At 40.7% G+C, this 23,844-nt stretch overlaps 2 protein-coding genes across 3 annotated transcripts in view; one reads left to right on the plus strand and one right to left on the minus strand.

Annotated features, from left to right (window-relative positions):
* Positions 1 to 529, minus strand: part of tet1 (tet methylcytosine dioxygenase 1) — a 45,628-nt gene extending 45,099 nt beyond the window's left edge. The window contains exon 1 of the mRNA XM_064933942.1: positions 254 to 529. The gene's annotated coding sequence lies outside the window, so the exon portion shown is untranslated. The remainder of the gene's footprint in view (positions 1 to 253) is intronic.
* A 354-nt stretch (positions 530 to 883) lies between these two features.
* slc25a16 (solute carrier family 25 member 16) lies at positions 884 to 12,739 on the plus strand. Of its 2 annotated transcripts, none has more exons than XM_064933945.1 (9): positions 884 to 1,284; positions 1,720 to 1,854; positions 7,094 to 7,186; positions 7,448 to 7,645; positions 7,813 to 7,934; positions 8,061 to 8,127; positions 8,230 to 8,392; positions 8,561 to 8,629; positions 10,185 to 12,739. In XM_064933945.1, the coding sequence occupies exons 2-9, from the start codon at positions 1,758 to 1,760 to the stop codon at positions 10,339 to 10,341; spliced, it is 966 nt and encodes a 321-aa protein (XP_064790017.1). In that variant the 5' UTR covers positions 884 to 1,284; positions 1,720 to 1,757; the 3' UTR covers positions 10,342 to 12,739. The 2 variants fall into 2 exon arrangements, with proteins under 2 accessions (XP_064790017.1, XP_064790016.1); XM_064933944.1 differs by having other exon boundaries at positions 885 to 1,236.
* The last annotated feature ends 11,105 nt before the right edge of the window (positions 12,740 to 23,844 follow it).

The following is a 23,844-nucleotide window of genomic DNA, read 5'->3' on the forward strand; positions in this document are numbered from 1 at the left end:
GTTCTTTTCCGCACGAATTTCGGACGGAAACGTAATGACAATGTTGTAACCAGCTTGCAACATTGCCGCATCAAGTAGATTTTCTTGCAGTTTACCGAATGTCCGAACAATATCGAGTATTTGACACTCGTGGCATTGGATGGCTGACTAAGCTATTCGTGAATGTCACCAAGAACATAGCCTAATTACGTGATGTTGGTGTGGATTTTATTTACACGTTGACTTTAAAAGGCAGCTCAAATATTTTACATACCAGAGACAGTTGCACTGTCTGAATCGCTAATAATACTCCACCCCTGTTAGACACTGACGTTCATTGTATTGGTTTCCCTCGGAAAATATGTCTGGTTCTTCTTTACCACACTGATACATTGACACAATCTAGCAATATTATATCAAGCGGCTTTTGATAGTGTAAAACATGCATGTAGCCATACTGGATACAACACAATTTAAAGCGTAAATCCTTATTGTGTCAAAGCCTTCAGGGCAGCCCTCTCTCCCTCCTCTCCAAGATGCAACCTACGGTCTCGAGTCAACTCAGCTCTGGAGTAAAGAGTAATCGGGAAAACCTGGAATGGAATTCACGTTTGTCCACTTTCTCTAATTAGTATAAGTATCAAACTTCTATCAAACTACTTCAAACCCTAGACAACCCTTAAACAAGCTGATGTTCTGCTTCATAGTCTGTATTAAAGGTAATAACTGTTTTACAACTGTGTAATAATAACACCTTTAAAAACACTAACCTGCTCCACACAAGTGCTATATGACCCAATATTTAGCAAATGATAGTGTTTGGGCAGTATGTTGACATGTTATTATTTATTGACACGTTTATGGTTTTATTGTGTGCTTTATTTTATTTGATCAGTGACGTCATTGACATGCGCCGGTACTCTCGCTCTGTGCACGATAAAGGGCACTAGTGGTTGGTGTTCATAAAAACACGTGCCTTCACCCTTCATACATTTAACCCAGGTAGAAAACTGGTTTTGTTGCTTTTTTTCTAATTACTTTTGGCTATCAATTAGCTACGGATGACTTGCAAAATCAGGGACCGAAAACTGAACTCACAGACTTGTCGCTCGGTGAAGTTGTCTCTGCGAGCGCCCGCTAAGCATGTTTGTTTACTTGGGGAATCCGGAAGGGCCTGAGGCTGCCTGCAAATGCTAACGCGCCCGCTAGCTCCATTGTGCAACGTTCGTTCATCTGACAGTGTTGACCTTGCAGCGGGTAAGATGGCTAATATACGTTATCAATACAGCAACAGTCGATTGAACTGTGAGTAACTGTTTGAACAGTCCATTCAATGGCAGATTGAAAATTGTATTTAGCTAGCTAGTTAAAAGTTAATCTGCTGACGGTAACACGATAACGGTTAGGTCGACTTCAGTGATTGCTAACGTTAGCTACGTTCAATGACAGTTACTACTAGCTACTAGTGCTAGTTTTGTTTTGATACGTGACTAGCCGGCTAGTATCTACTTAGCTAGCCAAACCACACCATGTCTTGATTTATACTTTGCTTCAGTGATCAACTGACGTTAACGTTACATACAACGTTATGCCTCATCATCATTATGTGCCCCCCCCCTCCCCCCCCCCCCGGCAAGGCAATAATGTCTTATTGGCTGTTCAACTGTGATGGCGAGTGATATCGTTTTTAATTGTGGGTGTAAAGCTAATTAGATGTCTGTTTTTGTATTCTTTCCACAGTTATGGCTGCATTAGGGTCCTGATTGAACACACACATCATGGCAACTGAGGCTGCAGTCTCCACCCCTGGTCGTCCTGCAATCCCCAACCACTCTCAGGGGGACTATCACTTTGTCCGCTCCTTCGTAGCTGGAGGTAAGTGTGGCTGCAGACTTAACTAGTGATTATAATACAGAAATGCAATACAGAACATACAGTAGTGCACATCCAGTGACACAAACCCTGGTACTGCTGAGCTGCATGGCGTGCATGCTTTTTTCCAGCAATAACAGACTACTATAATCTAAATCAGGGATGGGCAACACCACCACATCGAGAGCAAAACATTTTAGCAGCCCCCCTCTTGAAGACAGATTTTTTTTGTTTTAGTTAATGTTGTGCAATTCTAGACATTCTGCCATGGTGCATAGAGACAAAGTTTTCTGCAATTCTACACATTTTGACATGTTGGAGAGAAAAATTGGCTAATTTCCTATAATCCTACACATTTTGCCATAGAGTGGAGACAAATGTTTGCAGTTTTTTAATATGATATCTGAGTGAGACTGACTAACAAAATCAATGTTGGCCCCCCGGCCGATTATTCAACCATGAATACTACGTTTAGATAGCTGGCCACTAGACTAATATACCAATCTGAAAATGGTTAGCTGACATGGGCTAATTGAGTGACTATCAGTGACTGATATAACAAGAGAGAAACTGCTGTTGCACAACCAAATTTCAAAATTGCACTTTGTGTATTCTACTATTCTAACTTGCATCAGTATGTTGAAACCCTGACTGAGTTGTAAGAGGGCCTTCCCTGGGCCGCCAGTAGGCAATCCCTGCTTTAAAATAATGGTTTAACCCCACCAGAGATCCAGAAATGAAATAGGTACAGTCAAAGATGGAATAACTGGAACAGGGTTATGAAGATTCACAGAGATTTCCTGACAAAACCCACTCCTCCCTTTTCCTGGAGTAAATAACTGTAACAGTATAGCTTCCGTCCCTCTCCTCGACCCTACCTGTGCTCAAACCAGGGACCCTCTGCACACATCTACAACTGCCTCCCATGAAGCATTGTTGCCCATCACTCCACAAAAGCCGCAGCCCTTGCAGAGCAAGGGGAACAACTACTTCAAGGTCTCAGAGCGAGTGACGTTACAGATTGAAATGCTATTAGCGCGCACCCCGCTAATTAGCTAGCCATTTCACACCAGTTACAACGTCATGACGTGAAATGGAACTGTTAAATTATATGGAGAAGCTATGGATACAGAGTTTCTCTCTGTTTGCCCAGACTAAAAATATGGATATTTCTGTGCATTTGTAGGATTTTTACATGGCCGATTTCCCACTCCGGTGCCTACTTAGCTGCAGTGCTGAGTGCTCCACAGCCGCTACCACCTCCTTGATCGCCTTTGTCTGGTCACTGATGAGCCTACAAACTTCATGTTGCACACGCAACTGTTCGACCTATTGCATTCCATGCCTCAGTAAGCATAAGCACTATTTCATGTTATATTTTCAGGAGTGCTTACAAACTTTGTTGTCACTATTACAAATATGAGTACGACACAAACAGGCAGTCTAGTGATTACATTTTCTTCTTACCTGCTGAGTTACATGCAGCCTTTTACTCTCGCCACGATATCAGCATATATGGCATAACTATGGCACAGGGCAACGCAAAACGAACTTGCCAATTGTCAGACTCTCTTTTTAGGCAGATAGGCAGTCAGGTAGTGTTATTTTTTTCAGGAACTAATATATGGCAGCAGCTATAAAGATTATCTTACATCATCACACGAAATGTGTCAAAAGTGTAGGTACTGCGTCCTGCTTGTGCCACTGCAATATCCATTACAACAGACAAAAGGTCGTAGCCTTCATAAAGTATTTACATCCCTTAACTTTTTTGACATTTTGTTATGTTACGAGGTGAGATTACAATTTATTTTACTTTTAAGTGTAATTTTGTTTTGTCAACGATCTACACAAAATACTCTGTCGGAAGTAGAAGTCGTCCTGCTCCTGAGGCAGCAAAGCATCCCCAAACCATCACACTACCACCACCATGCTTGACTGTTGGTGGAAGGTTCTTCCTGTGGAATGCAGTGTTTGGTTTTCACCAGGCATAATGGGTCCCTTGTCATCCAAAAAGTTATACTTTTGACTCATTTGACCATAGACATTTATTCCAAGAGTCTTGGTGATCATCCAGATGCTTCCAGGTGCTTTTTCACAAACTTGAGTCAACTTTGTGGCCTCACGTCCTGGATGACTTGCCTTAAAGAGCAGAATTCATAGTTCCTTCTATTATCAGATATTTCTACATGAGAATGTCAAGCCATGCGTCTGTGAGCTGAAGCTGTAGCACAGCTGGGTCATGCAGCAAGACAATGATCCAAAACACACAATGAAGTCTAAATGAAATTGTTTTTTTTAGTTTTGGAATGGCTTAGTCAAAGTCCCAACCTAATCCTAATTGAGATGTTGTGGCAAGACTTGAAACAAGGAGTTTTTAATACTTGGAAAACCCACAAATGTCGTTAAGTTAAAGCAGTTCTGCATGCAAGAGTGGGCCAAAATTCCTCCACAGCGATGTGAGAGACTGATCAACAACTACAGGAAGCATTTGTTTGCTGTCATTGCAGCTAAAGATGGCACAACCAGTTTTTGGTATAGGGGAAAATGTTTCTTTCACATTGAGTGTTTCATAACTTTGTTAAATAAATAAAATAAGTATATTTTTTTGTTATTTGTGAACTCCGGTTCCTGTTATCTAGCACTGTATGTAAACATTATAATAATCATGGTAAAATTACCGGCCAGGGGGGCCCACTTTATTTTGTTAGTCAGCCTCACTGAGATATCATATTCAAAAATGCTAAAGTTTCGCTCCACCCTATGGCAAAATGTGTAGAATTGGAGGAAATTTGCTGTAAAACACTTGAGTGTTTCCATTGCTCTGAGGTCCTAGCAGTATTACGCATATTCAGTAATTTGTTTTCTAATGATCATGATTTTTTTTTTCTGTCAAAGAAGTTAATGAATGTACCACTGCTGATGTGAAGGCCAACTTCACTTGGGGAATGCTGCTTTTTTGTTAGCTTTGCGACCGTTTAAAACATTTAATTTATCGTTGTTTTATTCTCTACAATCAGATTGGTCGAGCAGCAGTGAGGGCTATTCGATATTGCATGGTACTGTCCTTCCAAGCTAGTTGGATTTGACTTCCAATTTGGTGTAGCGCATTTTCCATTCCAATTTTTTGGAAGCTTGCTTCAGTGCTCAGGTATTTTCTGTATACCAGGGAGCTAGTTTTGTGTGACTTTTTTTGTTTTTAGCAGGTTCGACCGCATCTAGGGTATTATGCATGGTTAATTTAGATCCTCAGTTAGGTGCTTAACAGATTTTTGTACTCTAATGTCCTTGGGTAGGTGAAGGGGGTCTGGAAGGGCATCTATGAATCTTTGTATTTATTAAGGATCCCCATTAGCTGCTGCTACATTAAGGCAGGTATATACAAATTTACATTACATTTCATAATTTTTCACAACACATTAAGTATGTTCCCTCAGGCCACTACTCTATCACTTATTATTATTATTTATATTTTAATTGAACCTTTATTATATATATTTTAATTGATTCTTTATTTAACTAGGCAAGTCTGTTAAGAACAAAATCTTATTTACAATGATGGCCTATCCTATTTACAATGGTGGCCAAACCTGGACGTCACTGGGCCAATTGTGCCCCACCCTATGGGACTCCCAATCATGGTCGGATGTGATACAGCCTGGATTCAAACCAGGGACTGTAGTGACACCTTTTGCACTGAGATGCAGTGCCTTAAACCGCTGCACCACTCGGGAGCCCGAATATCTACATTACAAAATCCAAGTATGTGTACAGTATGTGTCTTCAGTCTCCACTGTTCCATAAGGGTCTTTTTATCTGTTTGAAAAAAACATCTGATTCTACTGCTTGCATCAGTTACCTGATGTGAAATAGAGTTCCTTGTAGTCCTGTGCGCCTCCCATAGTATGTTCACTTGGCGATTTGTGAAGAGACCTCTGGTGACATGTCTTGTGGGGTTTGAATGGGTGTCTGAGCTGTGTTCTAGTAGTTTAAACAGACAGCTTGGTGCATTCAGCATGTCAACACTTCTTACAAAAACAAGTAGTGATGAAGTCAATCTCTTCTCCACTTTGAGCCTTGAGAGATTGACATGCATATTATTGTTAGCTCTCCGTGTACATTTAGGGCCAGTCGTGCTGCCCTGTTCTGAGCCAATTGCCGAGGTCCCTCTTTGTGGCACCTGACCACACAACTGAACAGTAGTCCAGGTGCGACAAAACTAAAAGGCAGAACAGTGCTTTATTATGGACAGACTTCTCCATCTTAACTACTGTTTTCCGAGAATTTACAGCACAGCTTTTGATAGTCCTTGGTTGGTGTCCAACCAAATTATTTGTTGCGATCGGAAACGTAATAAGATCGTGGTCCGATAGTCCAGGCTTGAGGAAAAACATTTAGATCCACTCTCAATTTCATGGGCCAACTTGATCCATGACCAGAAACTTCACGACAAGTCCAAAGTGATCTATAGTGAGCAAAAATATAAATGCAACATGCAACATTTTCAAAGATTTTACTGAGTTACGGTTCATTAAAATAAATTCATTAGGCCCTAATCTATGGATTTCACATGACTGGGCAGGGTTGCAGCCATGGGTGGGCCTTGGAGAGCATAAGCCCACCCACTTGGCTGCCTGGCCCACCCGCTGGTGTTCCTGGGCCCAGCCAATCAGAATACGTTTTTCCCCACAAAAGGGCCGGTTGAACTTACTGCCAAATTCTCTAAAACATCATTGGAGACAGTTTTTTGTGGTAGAAAATTTAATGTTAATTTATCTGGCAATAGCTCTGGTGGATAGCTCTGGTGGGCATTCCTGCAGTCAGCATGCCAATTGAACGCTCCCTCAACTTGAGACATCAGTGGCATTGTGTTGTGTGATAAATCTGCACATTTCAGAGTATCCTTTTATTGTCCCCAGTACAAGGTGCACCTGTGTAATGATCATGTTGTTTAATCATCTTCTTGATATGCCACACCTGTCAGGTGGATGGATTATCTTGGCTAAGGACAAATGCTCACTAACAGAGGTTGTAAACAAATTTGTGCACAAAATTTGAGAGTTTTTTTTTGTGCAAATGTTCTGTGTAATATGCACTAATTCAAGCTAACGCGTCCAGATTCCGGTTTTAGCAAACAAGCATCTAATAGATAATTATCTGCAGAATAATTGGATGTTTATTTTACTCAGTCCAGCTCAGAGATGCTCATGTTGTGGGTGTCTATCTCTCTGGGTGTGTTTAGGTGTAGCTGGATGCTGTGCCAAGTCCACCATCGCTCCTCTGGACAGAGTAAAGATCCTACTGCAAGCCCATAGCCCCCACTACAAAGATCTGGGTATGGTTTGGATAACACTGCTGTTCTGAAATGGAGTGTTCCTCTTCCTGTAAACATGTCTGTTAGTTGTCAATTGGTTTGTCAGTGCCACTGATGTATTCCCCCTCCCATGTAAATGTTGTGTCGTGTCCCGTTTAATTAATCGGAGAGGTTTTATCTTACACCAGATGGCACCGGAAACTAGGCAATGACATCACACTGATCTTTCTTCTTTTTGTCCTTTGCTCTCTCTATCCCTTCCCTCTCCTCTCTCTCCTGTAGGAGTGGTAGCCACTCTCTGTGCTGTGCCAAAGAAGGAGGGTTACCTGGGGCTGTATAAAGGCAATGGGGCTATGATGGTCAGGATATTCCCCTACGGAGCCATCCAGTTCATGGCCTTCGACAAATACAAGAAGATCCTCAATAAACAGCTGGGCATCTCTGGACACATCCACAGGCTAATGGCCGGTTCTATGGCAGGTGAGAGGATCAGTGGGAAGAATCCAAAAAAGACAATAGGAGGCCTGTATAATGCAGAGAAGATACTTCCTCATTCCTGATTACTTTTCAACAACAATAGTTTCCACAATAGATACAATATACTTAACTGTTGTTGTATCTGACCATGTTGTTGTTGTGTTGCTTAGGGATGACAGCAGTGATATGTACGTACCCTCTGGATGTGATAAGAGCCCGTCTGGCATATCAGGTGAAAGGACACCATCGCTACACAGGCATTGGAAATGCCTTTCAGACGATATACCTAAAGGTGCCTTTTATTTGTTCCACTCAGTTTAAAATTATACCTGTAATTTGAGAGCGGTGTGCAAGTTTCCCTCCTGTGTTTGTGTGTATCTTGAGTTGAGGCTCAGCTGTTGGTGTTCTCTTTTTAAAGGAAGGAGGCATCCCTGGCTTCTACAAAGGTCTCATCCCAACCCTTATAGGCATGGCTCCATATGCAGGTGACCATGCGCACACACACACACACACACACACACACAGTGTTGTCAAGAACTTTCTGTTGAGTTTTGTGGGCCTAATTTCTTCTGCACTCCATCCTCCAGGGTTCTCGTTCTTTACCTTCGGCACGCTGAAGAGTCTAGGTCTGGCCCACTTCCCAGAGCTACTGGGGCGACCGTCCTCAGACAACCCAGAGGTGATGGTGCTGAAGACCCATGTCAACCTGCTCTGTGGAGGGGTGGCTGGAGCTATCGCACAGACCATTTCGTAGGTTGATTGACTGATTCATTGGGTGTTTGTTTGATGGATTCATTGGATTTTAAAGACCTATGTCAACTGCTCTGTGGAGGGGTGGTTAATTGGTTGGTTGGTTAACTCATTTGCACTCTCTTTCTCTCTCTGTCCCCCCCTTCTCTTCCCCGTCTCCTCTCCCAGCTATCCTCTAGATGTTGCCAGGAGAAGGATGCAGTTAGGAGTGGTACTTCCTGATTCTGACAAATGTCTGTAAGTGCCACCATTTATCCCTTCCTCTCCAAACCCAGAGCTCGTATTACAAAATGAAGTGCTGATCTAGGATCAGGTTTCTCTTTCCATATAATCCAATTCTAAAAGGCAAAAGTACCCTGGACTAGACTTAGGAGGTGTACTGGATATACCATATACTGGGGTACTTTGAAATAGCTGTATGATTTTCAATACCCTTCCCAATTTCTATTATTTACATTTTTATTCATAATGTCAATTGAACCAGTCACATAGTATGTTTGTCTACAAAGAGCTACATGGAGAAAATTTAGGTTTTGTGATGTGATGATCCACTGTTGTTCAGCAGAAGAAAGAGAGGTGATCAAGTTACACTTGAAATCCACTACTAATATTTGCCAGCGAAATATCTTATAACTTTATGTTAACTATCTAATTCTCCAGTCAGGGCTTCAGCCATGCATTTGGTTTGCTAACTTGCGAGCTATAGGTGGCTAGCTTGCAAGATCTTGCTTGTTGGTTACAGCAGAGACAATCATCCCCTCCTAGATCAAGTGTGAGTAGCCTTTTGAGAGTGTTGTATGAGCTGGGTTCTTTGTCCTTGCAATCACATTATGTTCGTTTGATCTTGTTGGCATTTAGCTATTACTGAGTACCACTCTCCATATTTTCAAGAACAGTGGTGGCAGCATCATGTTATGGTATACTTGTAAACTGAAAGACCTGAAAACGGTTGTCTAGCAATGACCAACAACCAATTTGACAGAGATTGAAGAATTTTGAAAAGAATAATGGGCAAATGTTGCATAATCCAGGTGTGGAAAGCTCTTAGAGACTTACCCAGAAAGACTCACAGTTGTAATCGCTGGCCAAAGGTGCTTCTACATATTATTGACTCAGGGTTGTGAATACTTCACTCTGGTTCCGTATGTATTATTTCATACTGTTGATGTCTTCACTATTATTCTACAATGTAGAAAATAGTAAAAGAAAGAAAAACACGGAAATTATTAGGTGTATCCAAACTTTTGACTGTCTATTTATTGGACCCTATTTGAGTTTTGTGGAGTGTATTATTGAGTCCTAAGCCCTGGTTGGTCTTCCAGAAGACTACAGCTTTGTACCAGACATGCATTTCAAAGTTTGCCTGCTTCACAGTGGCAGTAGAAATACTTCACCACCTAACACTATGCTTCTAGAATTTATCCTCGTAATAATGATTTTCTAGAGGTGGACAACCTCTGGGTTGTCAGGGCAAGAATAGACTACTCATTTAGAGTAAGACTGAGTTACTATATTCTACTCCATACAATGAGAGCTTGTGTTTTAGATGATGTCAGTCCCGAGCCTGTGTACTGTGTCTGTATTAAACAGCTCTCTCTTTGAGGTTTAGAATGCCGAAACAGACTGGCACTGGCAGAATAACCTATTCTGAACGTCTTTTAACAAATAGATTTTGGGGGGGGCAAAATGTTATATTATGAGTGAACATATTACAATGGAATTGATAAGTACCTGGTAATCCCCGCACTGTAAAATAGAGTAACTTTGTCTTCCTACTTGTCTTCCTCTACAGTACCCTGACCAAGACTCTGAAGTATGTGTACAGTCAGTATGGGATGAAGAAGGGTCTGTACAGAGGGCTGTCTCTCAACTACATCCGCTGTGTGCCCTCTCAGGCTGTGGCCTTCACCACCTATGAGTTCATGAAGCAAACCCTCCACCTCAACTAGCTGCTCCCTCCCTCCAACTCCACCCTTCATCTCTGCATAGCTGGATTGGGGCACGTTCACTAAGGCTAAACACTCTGAAACGTTTAGAGAGCAAAAGATCTCTAGTAGCGGTCTATCTCAAAACAGCCTGACCAAGAGCAATCACTGGGGCTATACATTCTGAAATGTTTAAGAACTTCCTTAGAAACTCCCTGCATCTCAAAACAACCTGACCAGGGAACTATAAATTGGACAACATTTTTCTGAACGTCTTTCAGTGCCCTGAATATTCCTTATTAGATGTGTTATTAGATGTGTTAATTTAAGGAGGTCGGCTTCATCTTGGAGGTATTGAACTCTGCTACCAGAGGAGGCCATTGAGGCTCAGCCACTGGAGCCACGCTGAGCCCAGTCGCTCTTTGCCCCAGTCGGAAAGCAGATGAAGGCACTGGGCCCCATGGCAATGCCTTAAACAACTGGCATTGTCAATCTAGTGCCCCTGTCTGTTCTCAGCTCCTGCTTTTGTGATTCTCTCCCTCTTATGTCGTTCTAAAACCGCCCAACCTGTGACTGTGGACAACACCCCGGCAACTATTGCCATGGATACCTATGGACAATGACTCCCTCTGCTTCAATGAGTGGCTATGTGCAATGAACCCCTAACAACTGTCGTTGGTAATGGCATAGCAACCCAATTCTGTACACTGCCTCCCACCCTACCTAAGAAGTCACACAGACAATAACGGAGGGGAAAGTCACACTGGGCAATCTGCCTTAACATAATCAGAGGTCTTCTTTTCCTCATGTACCTACCTGACACTTGTGAGTACAAACCTAGACACATAAAATAATGAGACAAGGATTTAAATGTGTAATATGTCCGTTTTTATAAGAGTTATTGGACAACTTCTACATTTTAAGAGAATTAAGAACACTCTCCCCAAGCTTGTGTTTAACACAGAAATGTGCTTTTTGAGCGTCCTGAGTTTAGTAGAATCCAAATGATAAAATCCCAAAACATCACATTCAGGTTGTTCAAAACTGAACCTCAAATTGTATTATTTTGATGGTCTCCAAAAAGTCTTATTGTCGGACATTGAAACAGGTTTGCCCCATGCAGTTTAACAGATATAACAGGTGTGTATCTGTAGGAGTGTTGTCTTTGGTATTGACGTGTGTGTTTGTGTCCATTCAGGGTTTAGTGTGTAGTAAGTCTCTTCTCTACTGTGCAGGTTTGGGGTCCAATGCCTTGTTGTATACAAGTTGCTATTTATGTATTGTGTTCCTATCCACAAAGCCTCTGTGCACTTTGCCAATCTTTTACCCGTATAACCAACAGATCTATATAGATAGATATCTATCTATATATCTAAATGCAACAGAGACATAGAACACATACTGTCTGAAATGCCAACCTATTCCCTATATAGTGCACCAGTCAGGCTCTGGCCTAAAGTAGTGCACTATATAGGGAAAATGGCGTCATCTTGGACATAACCATGGCTGCTAGTCAGTTTTTACTTTAACCAGGCCAGTTTGTCATTGGCTACGACGTGACAATGTTGGGTACGAGGCAGTGGTGTAGCGTGCAGAAACAGTCATGTTCTCGGGCTAATGATGCTGTGTACCTACCCGAGGAGGATATCTGTTGAGGAAAGAGTCTAGCAGGGTTGCAAAATCCAACTTTCCCAGAAATTCCAGTTGGATGATTTTGATATTGTTTCTGTGAGATGACAATGAACTGAGGTAGGCTATGGACTGACAGTGGTGGTTTTAACGTGTTGTGTTTTCTTTACCTCTTGTCTACATTTCCCTGTGTTCAGGTGTGTGTCGTGGGGTGTAGAAAGCATTTGTCAGCTACTGATCAAGATCTAGACACTAGTATTAAAAGATGTGCTATATAATGTATCCTATGTAAGAGTTGCTATGCAGTTTAAGCACCCAAATGGAAACCTGAGTTAAGTACTTCAAGGGGGGGGGGGGGGACTAGCACTTTGGAGCCTTTGGCTTTTTTGTGTTTATCTATGAAAGTGTAGTGTGACTGTGTGGCCACCTTGTGGCCACAATGAGTCTAATATGTTTACCGACAAGGATCATTTGTAACCTGCCCTGCATGTAACTGGACATTACCATTCTGAAGCCTTCATAACCACTACTACAGCGACGTATGTATTCTGATCTGTCCATGTATCATCATCATCATGACTTTGGATATGTCATTTTCCTCTTGGTTTGAATGTACATTGTGCAGCATCTGTGTTCTGTACCCGTATTCATGAAGTCAGTTTTGCCTTTTCGATCATAATGAATAAGAGGGGGATCTGATGTCAGTACTAGAGTGCTTCATGACAATATGCTCTGTTCTTCTCTTGTTTAGCAAAATGATGTAAGGAAGTCATAAGAATCATAATGCACATCTCTCTGGTCTCAAGTCACTTCCTTTCCCGATCTACTGTACTTTACGTCACCTGCACTGAAAGAGCTGGATAGGTAAAAGCTACTTCCTGGTAGGCACATTGTTTTCCCAGATTTATTCCACTTAAAAATAACTGCTATTTTTGATTTATAAAAGTTTAAATTCGCTATTCAGAAAAGTCCCTCTCCCACTAGAACAGTGTTGCCCAAACTCTGTCATTGGGACCCCAAGGGGTGCACATTTAGTTGTTTGCACTGCACAGCTGATTCAAATAATAAACAAATCATTAAGCTTTGATTATTTAATCTACTGTGTAGTGCAGGGGCAAAAACCAAAACATCCCCAGGACCGAGTTTGGGAAACGCTGCGCAAGAATGAACAATATTGATAGGACAGGCGCTTGTCAGTCACAATGTGAGCGACGACAGGGAAACCACTGCTGGTTTGACAATCTGCTGTCTGTCTCACCTCCAGGTACCTGTGGGATTTGTGTGCGCTGCGGTTGGTTTGAAGTCAAATTTCTTTACAAATAGCAAGATGCGCCTTCGTCGTGGTAACGATGAGTCGAAATCCACTGAGCCTAATTATTGTTTTCTTGCTAATTTGATTTTTTGTGTTTCCTATAGCCAGCCACGGAATCGTGATGCATAGGCTATTTACAGTGCTTTGATTGACGACCGAACAGCAAATGTTGACGTGTCAAACTGACTGAATAAAAGTGATCACCTATATCCCTTTGAAATTCATAAATTATACAACGTAGTTATATGTTCATGGGATCGCTCCTGGACAAGGTAACCACAGATCTCGTTTGTATTTTCCTAGGATGTGAAGTCCATGTCGGGACTTTCCAGATAGTGGCGCAAAATGGAGTGTGACAAGTCAGTGTACCGAATCGCGTCAGTGAGAGAACTGTTAATTTGGCTCCCTCTTTTGCATACTGGTATAGAAATATACAAAAAAGTCAAAAGGTGAATCCTCGCTGCAGGAACAATAGGTAGTGGAACAGAGCCTAATTTTGTTCTAAATATGCTAATTTTACTTTAATTCATTTCTGTAAAATCATTAAGATATAATACTTAAGACTGCTATAACCCTTTTATTTTTTTCAATTATAATTTATTTTTCAAGATAATGTGCCTTATTTTACTTTAAATTGAACAACAAACACAATTTTTGCAATTTATATATTGCAGTAAAACTGTAAATACAACTTTAAACCCGTCTTCCGTTAAGATTAATGTTAAAAGTTTTCATGTTTGCCACTTGGAAAATAGTCCTGATCATATAGGCCTAGAAAATATCCAAAACAACTAACAATACACTGAATTCACACATCTTCAGTATTTTAAATTGTAAAGTCATGTCTTTTTACACAATACCTCAACTCATTTTACCAATCTGGGATGTATATTCGATAAAGTATTCAGTCATTTTGCTGTGTATTTGAGATGTAACCAAGACATTAGAATGTGCCAGAGGCCACAAAAATGGAGCTCGTTCGGCCAGGAATGGCTACTTGTTCTACTTGGCTGGCTAGTCTGTAGTGAGGGAAAACACTATAGGCAACTTTACATATTGCTTTCACCCATTCTGTGTTTTCAGATCAGTGCAGATGAATGCAAGGCGGGGAAGACACTAGGCTATTGAGATGCACCCTCAAACTTTCACAGGTGGTGGATACATGAATGCCAAGCGACAAAGGGGGAGGTAGTACTTGCATGTCACAGTGCTATAACAAAGTAAAACCATACTTTCTTTGGAGCACTAATGCCCTGTCCCAATGCTCATCCCTCTCCTATGATTTCTTCCAGGCCTTTGCCTCTAAACCCATATCATTGATGCTCAGACTATACTCTATGGTGTTTTGTTCTTTTGGTGCTAGAAAACTTTACACGACAGTGCATAGTTGACTGAAACTGGGGTTGTGTTCAGTGGGTATAAACGGGAGAAAACATTTTCAAATGAACATTTTAAAGTTGATTTTATTACGATTCCCATTAGCGGACGACAGCTAGTTTTCCTGGAGTCCGACACATAACGAACAAAAACTGCAATGTATGTACATTTAAAACGTTAACATAGACATTACAGACTTTATATATAAAACATTTAATAAAAAAATGTAAAACACCAAAAAATATGAATTAATAATGTGTGGGTGTGTGTACATCTATCAGTTGCACATACAGTACCAGTCAAAAGTTTGGACACCTACTCATTCCAGGGTTGTTGTTTTTTTAACTATTTTCTACATTGTAGAATAATCGTGATGACATCGACTATGAAATAACACATGGAATCATGTAGTAACCAAAAAAGTGTTAATCAAATCAAAATATATTTTATATTTGAGATTCTTCAGTAGTAGTAGCCAACCTTTGCCTTGATGACAGCTTTTCACACTCTTGCATTCTCTCAACCAGCTTCATGAGGTAGTCACCTGGAATGCATTTAAATTAAATGGTGTTCCTGGTCAAAAGTTCATTTGAGGAATTTCTTTCCTTAATGCATTTGAGCCAATCAGTTGTTACAAGGTAGGGGTGATATACAGAAGATTAGCCTTATTTGGTAAAAGACGAAGTCCATATTATGGCAAGAACAGCTCAGATAAGCAAAGAGAAACGACAGTCCATCATTGCTTTAAGACATGGAGGTCAGTCAATCTGTACAATTTCAAGAAAGTTTCTTCAAGTGCAGTTGCAAAAACCATCAAGCGCTATGATGAAACTGGCTCTCATGAGGACCGCCACAGGAAGGGAAAACCCAGAGTTACCTCTGCTGCAGGGAATAAGTTCATTAGAGTTGATTGTTAATTAACTGCACCTCAGATTGCAGCCCAAATAAATGCTTCACAGAGTTCAAGTAACAGACACATCTCAACATCAACTGTTCAAAGGAGATGGCGTGAATCAGGCTTTCATGGTCGAATTGCTTCAAAGAAACCACTACTAAAGGACACCAATAAGAAGAAGAGACTTGCTTGGGCCAAGAAACATGAGCAATGGCCATTAGCCCGGTGGAAGTCTTTCCTTTGGTCTGATGAGTCCAAATATTGTGATTTTTTTTTTTTTTTTTTTTTGCCCAGCAACAGCCCCAAAACATCACTGCTCGAGAGGAGATCTGCATGGAGGAATTGGCCAAAATACCAGCAACAGTGTGTGAACCTTGTGAAGACTTACAGAAAACGTTTGACCTCTGTCATTGCCAACAAAGGGTATTTAACAAAGTATTGAGATAAACTTTTGTTGTTGACCAAATACTTATTTTCCACCATAATTTGCAAATAAATTCATTAAAAATCCTACAATGTGATTTGTTTGTTTTTTTTGTTTGTTTTTTTGTACCTATGATGAAAATTACAGGCCTCTCATCTTTTTAAGTGGGAGAACTTGCACAATTTGTGGCTGACTAAATACTTCTTTGCCCCACTGTATATACTGTGTTCTATACCATCTACTGCATCTTGCCTATGCCGTTCTGCCATCGTTCATCCATATATTTATATGTACATATTCTTATTCTTTCATTTACACGTGTGTGTGTGTGTGTATAAGTTAGTTGTTGTGAAATTGTTAGGAATTAGATATTAGATATTACTGGATGGTCGGAACTAGAAGCACAAACATTTCGCATTAACATCTACTAACCATGTGTATGTGACCAATACAATTTTATTTGATGTCTGGTGGGGTAAGTACAGTGCATTCGGAAGGTATTCAGACCCCTTGACTTTTTCCACATTTTGTTACATTACAGCCTTATTCTAAAATGGATTAAATCATTTTCCCCCTCATCAATCTACATACAATACCACATTTTAAGGCAAAAGCAAAAACGTTTTTATTTTTTAGCAAATGTATTAACCAAAAATATAACATTTTATATACAGTTGAAGTCATAGGTTTACATACACTTAGGTTGGAGTCGTTAAAACTAATTTTCCAACCACTCCACAAATTTCTTGTAAAAGAAAGTCGGTTGGGACATCTACTTTTGTGCATGACACAAGTAATTTTTCCAACAATTGTTTACAGACGGATTATTGAACTTATCACTGTATCACAATTCCAGTGGGTCAGAAGTTTCCATACATTAAGTTGACTGTGCCTTTAAAACAGCTTGAAAAATTCCAGAAAATGATGTAATGGCTTCAGAAGCTTCTGAAGGGCTAATTGACATTTGAGTCAATTGGAAATGTACCTGTGGGTGTATTTCAAGGCCTACCTTCAAACTTGCTTGACATGGGAAAATCAAAAAGAAATCAGCCAAGACCTCAGAAAGAAAATTGTAGACCTCCACAAATCTGGTTCATCCTTGGGAGCAATTTCCAAATGCCTGAAGTTACCACGTTCATCTGTACAAACAATAGATGCAAGTATAAACACCATGGGACCACGCAGCCGTCACACTGCTCAGGAAGAAGACGCATTATGTCTCCTAGAAATTAACATACTTTGGTGCAAAAAGTACAAGTCAGTCCCAGAACAACAGCAAAGGACCTTGTGAAGATGCTGGAGGAAACCGGTACAAAAGTATCTATATCCACAGTAAAACGAGTCCTATATCGACATAACCTTAAAGGCCGCTCAGCAAGGAAGAAGCCGCTGCTCCAAAACCGCCATAAAAAAGCCAGACTTCGGTTTGCAACTGCACATGGGGACAAAGATTGTACTTTTTGTAGAAATGTCCTCTGGTCTGATGAAACAAAAACAGAACTGTTTGGCCATAATGAGCATGGTTATGTTTGGAGGGAAAAGGGGGAGGCTTGCAAGCCGAAGAACACCATCCCAACCGTGAAGCACGGGGGTGGCATCATCATGTTGTGGGGGTGCTTTGCTGCAGGAGGGACTGGTGCACTTCACAAAATAGATGGCATCATATGGATGAAAAGTATGTGGATATATTGAAGCAACATCTCAAGACATCAGTCAGGAAGTTAAAGCTTGGTCGCAAATGGGTCTTCCAAATGGACAATGACTCCAAACATACTTCCAAAGTTGTGGCAAAATGGCTTAAGGACAACAAAGTCAAGTTAATGGAGTGGTCATCACAAAGCCCTGATCTCAATCCCTTAGAAAAGTTGTGGGCAGAACTGTAAAAGCGTGTGCGAGCATGGAAACCTACAAACCTGACTCAGTTACACCAGCTCTGTCAGGAGGAATGGGCCAATATTCACCCAACTTATTGTGGGAAGCTTGTGGAAGGCTACCTGAAACATTTGACCCAAGTTTAACAATTTAAAGGCAATGCTACCAAATACTAATTGAGTGTATGTAAACTTCATGTCCCACTGAGAATGTGATGAAAGAAATAAAAGCTGAAATAAATAATTCTCTAATATTATTCTGACATTTCACATTCCTAAAATAAAGTGGTGATCCTAACTGACCTAAGACAGCAAATTGTTACTAGGATTAAATGTCAGGAATTGTGAAAACAACTAAGTTTAAATGTAAATGTTTAATCTTCCGACTTTAAATGTAAGTATTCAGACCATTTGCTCAGTACTTTGTTATGGCACCTTTGGCAGTGATTACAGTACGAGTCTTCTTGGGTATGATTCTACAAGCTTGGCACACCTGTATTTGGGGAGTTTCTTCCATTCTTCTCTGTAGATCATCTCAAGCTCTGTCAGGTTGAATGGGGAGCGTTGCTGCACAGCTATTTTCAGGTCTCTCCAGAGATGTTCGATCGGGTTCAAGTCTGGGCTCTGGCTTGGCCATTCAAGGACATTCGGAGACTTGTCCCGAAGCCATTCCTGCGTTGTTGTAGCTGTGTGCTTAGGGTTGTTGTCCTGTTGGAAGGTGAACCTTCGCCCCAGTATGATGTCCTGAGCGCTTTGGAGCAGGTTTTCATCAAGGATCTCTATGTACTTTGGTTTGTTCATCTTTCTCTCGTTCCTGACTGGTCTCCCAGTCCCTGCCACTGAAAAATCTCCCCACAGCATGATGGCCAAAGTGTTCAGTCTTGGGACCCAGTCTTGGGACCTAATATAGACAGGTGTGTGCCTTTCCAAATCATGTCAAAACAATTTAATTTACCACAGGTGGACTCCAATCATGTTGTTGATCATCCTTGAGAAATCCTAAAAAAAACTGAAACAGTTTTGTAAAGAGGAATGGTCCAAAATTCCTCCGGACCGTTGTGCAGGTCTGATCCGCAACTACAGAAAATGTTTGGTTGAGGTTATTGCTGCCAAAGGAGGGTCAACCAGTTATTAAATCCAAAGGTTCACATACTTTTCCCACACTGCACTGTAAATGTTTACACGGTGTGTTCAATAAAGACATGAACACGTGTAATTGTTTGTCAAATCAAATTTATTTATATAGCCCTTCGTACATCAGCTGATATCTCAAAGTGCTGTACAGAAACCCAGCCTAAAACCCCAAACAGCAAGCAATGCAGGTGTAGAAGCACGGTGGCTAGGAAAAACTCCCTACAAAGGCCAAAACCTAGGAAGAAACCTAGAGAGGAACCAGGCTATGTGGGGTGGCCAGTCCTCTTCTGGCTGTGCCGGGTGGAGATTACAACAGAACATGGCCAAGATGTTCAAATGTTCATAAATGACCAGCATGGTCGAATAATAATAAGGCAGAACAGTTGAAACTGGAGCAGCAGCACGGCCAGGTGGACTGGGGACAGCAGGGAGTCATCATGTCAGGTAGTCCTGGGGCATGGTCCTAGGGCTCAGGTCCTCCGAGAGAGAGAAAGGAGAGAATTAGAGAACGCACACTTAGATTCACACAGGACACACAGGACACCGAATAGGACAGGAGAAGTACTACAAACTGACCCTAGCCCCCCGACACATAAACTACTGTAGCATAAATACTGGAGGCTGAGACAGGAGGGGTCAGGAGACACTGTGGCCCCACCCGAGGTGTGTTATTAGTTTAAGCAGTCTGTGTTTGTCTGTTGTGACATATATGAAGATCAGATCAAATTTTATCACCAGTTTATGCGTAAATCCAGGTATTTCCAAAGGGTTCAAATACTTTTTCTTGCCATTGTACGCTTGTAACTCAAATGTTCAGGTAAATACCCCATTTTATATCGATACATGGTTTACACAGAAGTCCAAGTCAATTCCATTTCAATTCAGGAAGAAAACTGAAATCCCAATTCCAATTATCCTCATTGAAAAGTAATGATGAGAATTAGAATGTTGGTGTTTACCTGAGGAATTAAAATTGAATTGAGCCAAACCTTGTCAGGATTCAGGCCTAAAGAGTACAATCAACTCACTGCTGCTCATTGTAACCTGACAGTAGACTACACATGAACTATCCTAGCCTGGTTCAAACAGACTAAACGCTGTGCTCACCTTACAGTCTGGACAATGGTGAGCACAGCATTATGTCTGGTGTAACCAGGCAAGAACTTCCCTGTCTTCAGGTCTGTCTATTTTTGATAAATGTATTTGACGATATTATAATAATATATCAGGAAGGGAATTTTGGTTTTGTCTGAAATGGAAATCATTTGTTTGGTACTACTTTTTTTAACCAGTTTTATTTGTCCTTTTCGGCAGAAATGGTTCGTTTTGCTTGTTCTGATTTTATGAATTATAAAAGATCTGAATTGCACTTAAATGTTGTCTTATTGAGTCAATATGAAAATAAAGGCTCTTATTTCTCATACAGTACTTGTGATTTGGTTGTGTGGTTTATATTAGTCATTTGACAGACAATCTTATCCAGATCGACTTACAGTAGTGAATGCATACATTTTCGCTTACTGATCAAGTAAGAAATGTATTGTTATCCAACAAAATTAGCTACATATATATATCATTTGAATATGTAGGCTAAACCTGTTATTATGTTGCAGTTCCCCCTAGTAGGACTGCTGTGGGTGTTGTCTTGCCAGTTGCTTTACACACAACTGTAACATTAAGGTTAGATTACTGCATAACATCACAGAGTAAGCTGGGTATTATTGAGCTTCTTCATTCCTCCATGGCTTGAGGTAGAAGCTGCCTGTAACTGAACTAGGATCAGTCTACCCTCCACCAATCCAATCGACACACAACTGACTTTAGATGACTGTCTAGGCAGTGCAACTGCAGCCTACTCCTTGGTTGTGAGTGAGAGACTGGTACAAACCAAACCACATAAAGTACTGCTACAATATAGAAGTATATTAGTATATCATACTGTATCCAGCAGTGAAATAGTGGGATTCCATATTTGCATGTATTTTTCTTGAAACCATCCAACACTTGTTGTCTGACGTCCGCACATTTGACTGGTAAATATATGTGTAACCTATTACTGGCTAGCCTTGTTTTCCCCATCCTATATTAAACCTAGCCTCGTCCCAGATCTGCTGTCTTACCACCTTCCTATAGTAATTTTGTATTGGCAAGACAGCACAATCAGTTCTGGGACCAGGCTATATTAGACCTATTTAATGTAATCATTTTGGAACACAGAGGCATTTCCCTGTCCCATATATAGCATAACATATTCCATTAGACCTGTACGGCCTGTTTCCATCTCTTCTCATTGGTAATGGAACATTGGGAGCATTAGTAAAATGAACCCTGTAAGTATAGATATTTGGTTGAATATTGACATTGGAAGTTCCCATTGGATCCTCAGTCGTAGTGATTGTTTGGGTGTTCCCGCAGAATAGTCGGCTGACCTATACAGGTGTGCACTGCTCATGATTTGGAATAATAATGTAATGGAGCCAACATAGCTGTAATGTTTTCATCAAACAGAAGATGTATTAACTGTGATGGGGAAAAGGAACTGGATTTGATAATATCTTATGATGTCTAAAACCTTTACTAATACCTTTCTGAAGCTTTTATACACTGAGTATACCAAACATTAGGAACACCGTCCTAATTGGATTTGCACCCTCCCTTTGCCCTCAGAACTGCCTCAATTCTTCGGGGCATGGACTCTACAAGGTTTCGAAAGCGTTCTATAGGGATGATGGCCTATGTTGACGCCAATGCTTCCCACAGTTGTGTCAAGTTGGCTGGATGTCCTTTGGGTGTTGGTAAGCTATTCTTGATACACACAGGAAACTGTTGAGCAGGAAAAACCCAGTAGAGTTGCAGTTCTTGACACAAACTAGTGAGCCTTGCACCTACTACCATACCCCGCTCAAAAGCACTTAAATATTTTATCTTACCCATTAACCCTCTGAATGGCAAACATACACAATCCTAACTTACTTAGTCCTCTTTGTCCCAGGTAGGACATACAGTGTACATGTAACACTGCAACAATCTTCTGCCGTTGGAGTCTATCTTTGTACTGTTCTGTGAAGGGAGTAGTACTGTACACAGCGTTGTACAAGATCTTCAGTTTCTTGGCAATTTCTCACATGTAATAGCCTTCATTTCTCAGAACAAGAATAGACTGACGAGTTTCAGAAGAAAGTGCTTTGTTTCTGGCCATTTTGTGCCTGTAATCGAACCCACAAATGCTGATGCTCCAGATACTCATCTACTCTAAAGAAGGCCAGTTTGATTGCTTCTTTAAATCAGCACAACAGTTTTCAGCTGTGCTAACATGATTGCAAAAGGGTTTTCTAATGATCAATTAGCCTTTTAAAATGATAAACTTGGATTAGCTAACATAACGTGCCATTGGAACACAGGAGTGATGGTTGCAAACAATGGGCCTCTGTACGCCTATGTAGATATTCCATAAAAAATCAGCCGTTTCCAGCTACAATAGTCATTTACAACATTAACAATGTCAACACTGTATTTTTGATCAATTTGATGTTATTTTAAAAATGGACAAAAAACAAAGACATTTCTTAAGTGACCCCAAACTTTTGAACGGTAGTGTATACAGTATCAGTCAAAAGTTAGGAAACACCTACTAATTGAAGGATTTTACTTTATTTTTTACTATTTTCTACATTGTAGAATAATAGTGAAGACATCAACACTATGAAATAACACATATGGAATCATGTAGTAACCAAAAATAAGTTAACTGCACCTCAGATTGCAGCCCAAATAAATGCTTCACAGATTTCAAGTAACAGACACATCTCAACATCAACTGTTCAGAGGAGACTCCGTGAATCAGGCCTTCATGGTTGAATTGCTGCAAGAAACCACTACTAAAGGACAACAATAAGGTGAAGAGACTTGCTTGGGCCAAGAAACACGAGCAATGGACATTAGACCGGTTGAAGTCTGCCCTTTGGTCTGATAAGTCCAAATGTGAGCTTTTTAGTTCCAACCGCCATGTCTTTGTGAGACGCAGAGTATGTGAACGGATGATCTCCGCATGTGTTATTCCCACCGTGAAGCATGGAGGAGGTGTGATGGGGTGGTGGTGCTTTTCTGGTGACACTCATTGATTTATTTAGAATTCAAGGCACACTTAACCAGCATGGCTACCACAGCCTTCTGTAGCGATACACCACCCCATCTCGTTTGAGCTTTTTGGGACTATCAATTGTTTTTCAACAGGACAATGACCCAAAACACACCTCCAGGCTGTGTAAGGGCTATTTGGCAAAGAAGGAGAGTGATGGAGTGCTGCATCAGATGACCTGGCCTCCACAATCACCCAACCTCAATCCAATTGAGATGGTTTGGGATGTGTTGGACTGCAGAGTGAAGGAAAAGCAGCCAACACATGCTCAGCATATGTGGAAACTCCTTCAAAACTGTTGGAAAAGTATTCCTCATAAAGCTGGTTGAGAGAATGCCAAGAGTGTGCAAAGCTGTCATCAAGGCAAAGGGTGGCTACTTATTGTATACTTTCATTTGTTTAACACTTTTTTGGTTACTACATGATTCCATGTGTTATTTCATCGTTTTGATGTCTTCACTATTATTCTACAATGTAGAAAATCGTAAAAATAATGCAAAACCCTTGAATGAGTAGATATGTCCCAACTTTTGACTGGTACTGTACATTTGTGAAAAATCTTACACTAATATATCTTGATTAGATAAGTATTCAATAAAATGGGTCAATACATGTTAGAATCACCTTTGGCAGTGATTACAGCTGTGACTCTTTCTGGGTAAGTCTGCAAACCTTGATTTTACAATATTTGGACATTATGTTCTAAAATCTTCAAGCTCTGTCAAGTCTGTTGTTGATCATTGTTAG

Source organism: Oncorhynchus masou, chromosome 24, assembly GCF_036934945.1.
Source record: "Oncorhynchus masou masou isolate Uvic2021 chromosome 24, UVic_Omas_1.1, whole genome shotgun sequence".
Taxonomy (NCBI): domain Eukaryota; kingdom Metazoa; phylum Chordata; class Actinopteri; order Salmoniformes; family Salmonidae; genus Oncorhynchus; species Oncorhynchus masou.

Excerpts from the sequence above, each read along its gene's own strand:
- slc25a16 (XM_064933945.1), top strand. The coding sequence starts at position 1,758 with ATGGCAACTGAGGCTGCAGTCTCCACCCCTGGTCGTCCTGCAATCCCC. Across the intron at positions 7,646-7,812 it reads AATGGCCGGTTCTATGGCAG|GGATGACAGCAGTGATATGT; the intron begins GTGAGAGGATCA and ends TGTGTTGCTTAG. Across the intron at positions 7,935-8,060 it reads TTCAGACGATATACCTAAAG|GAAGGAGGCATCCCTGGCTT; the intron begins GTGCCTTTTATT and ends CTCTTTTTAAAG.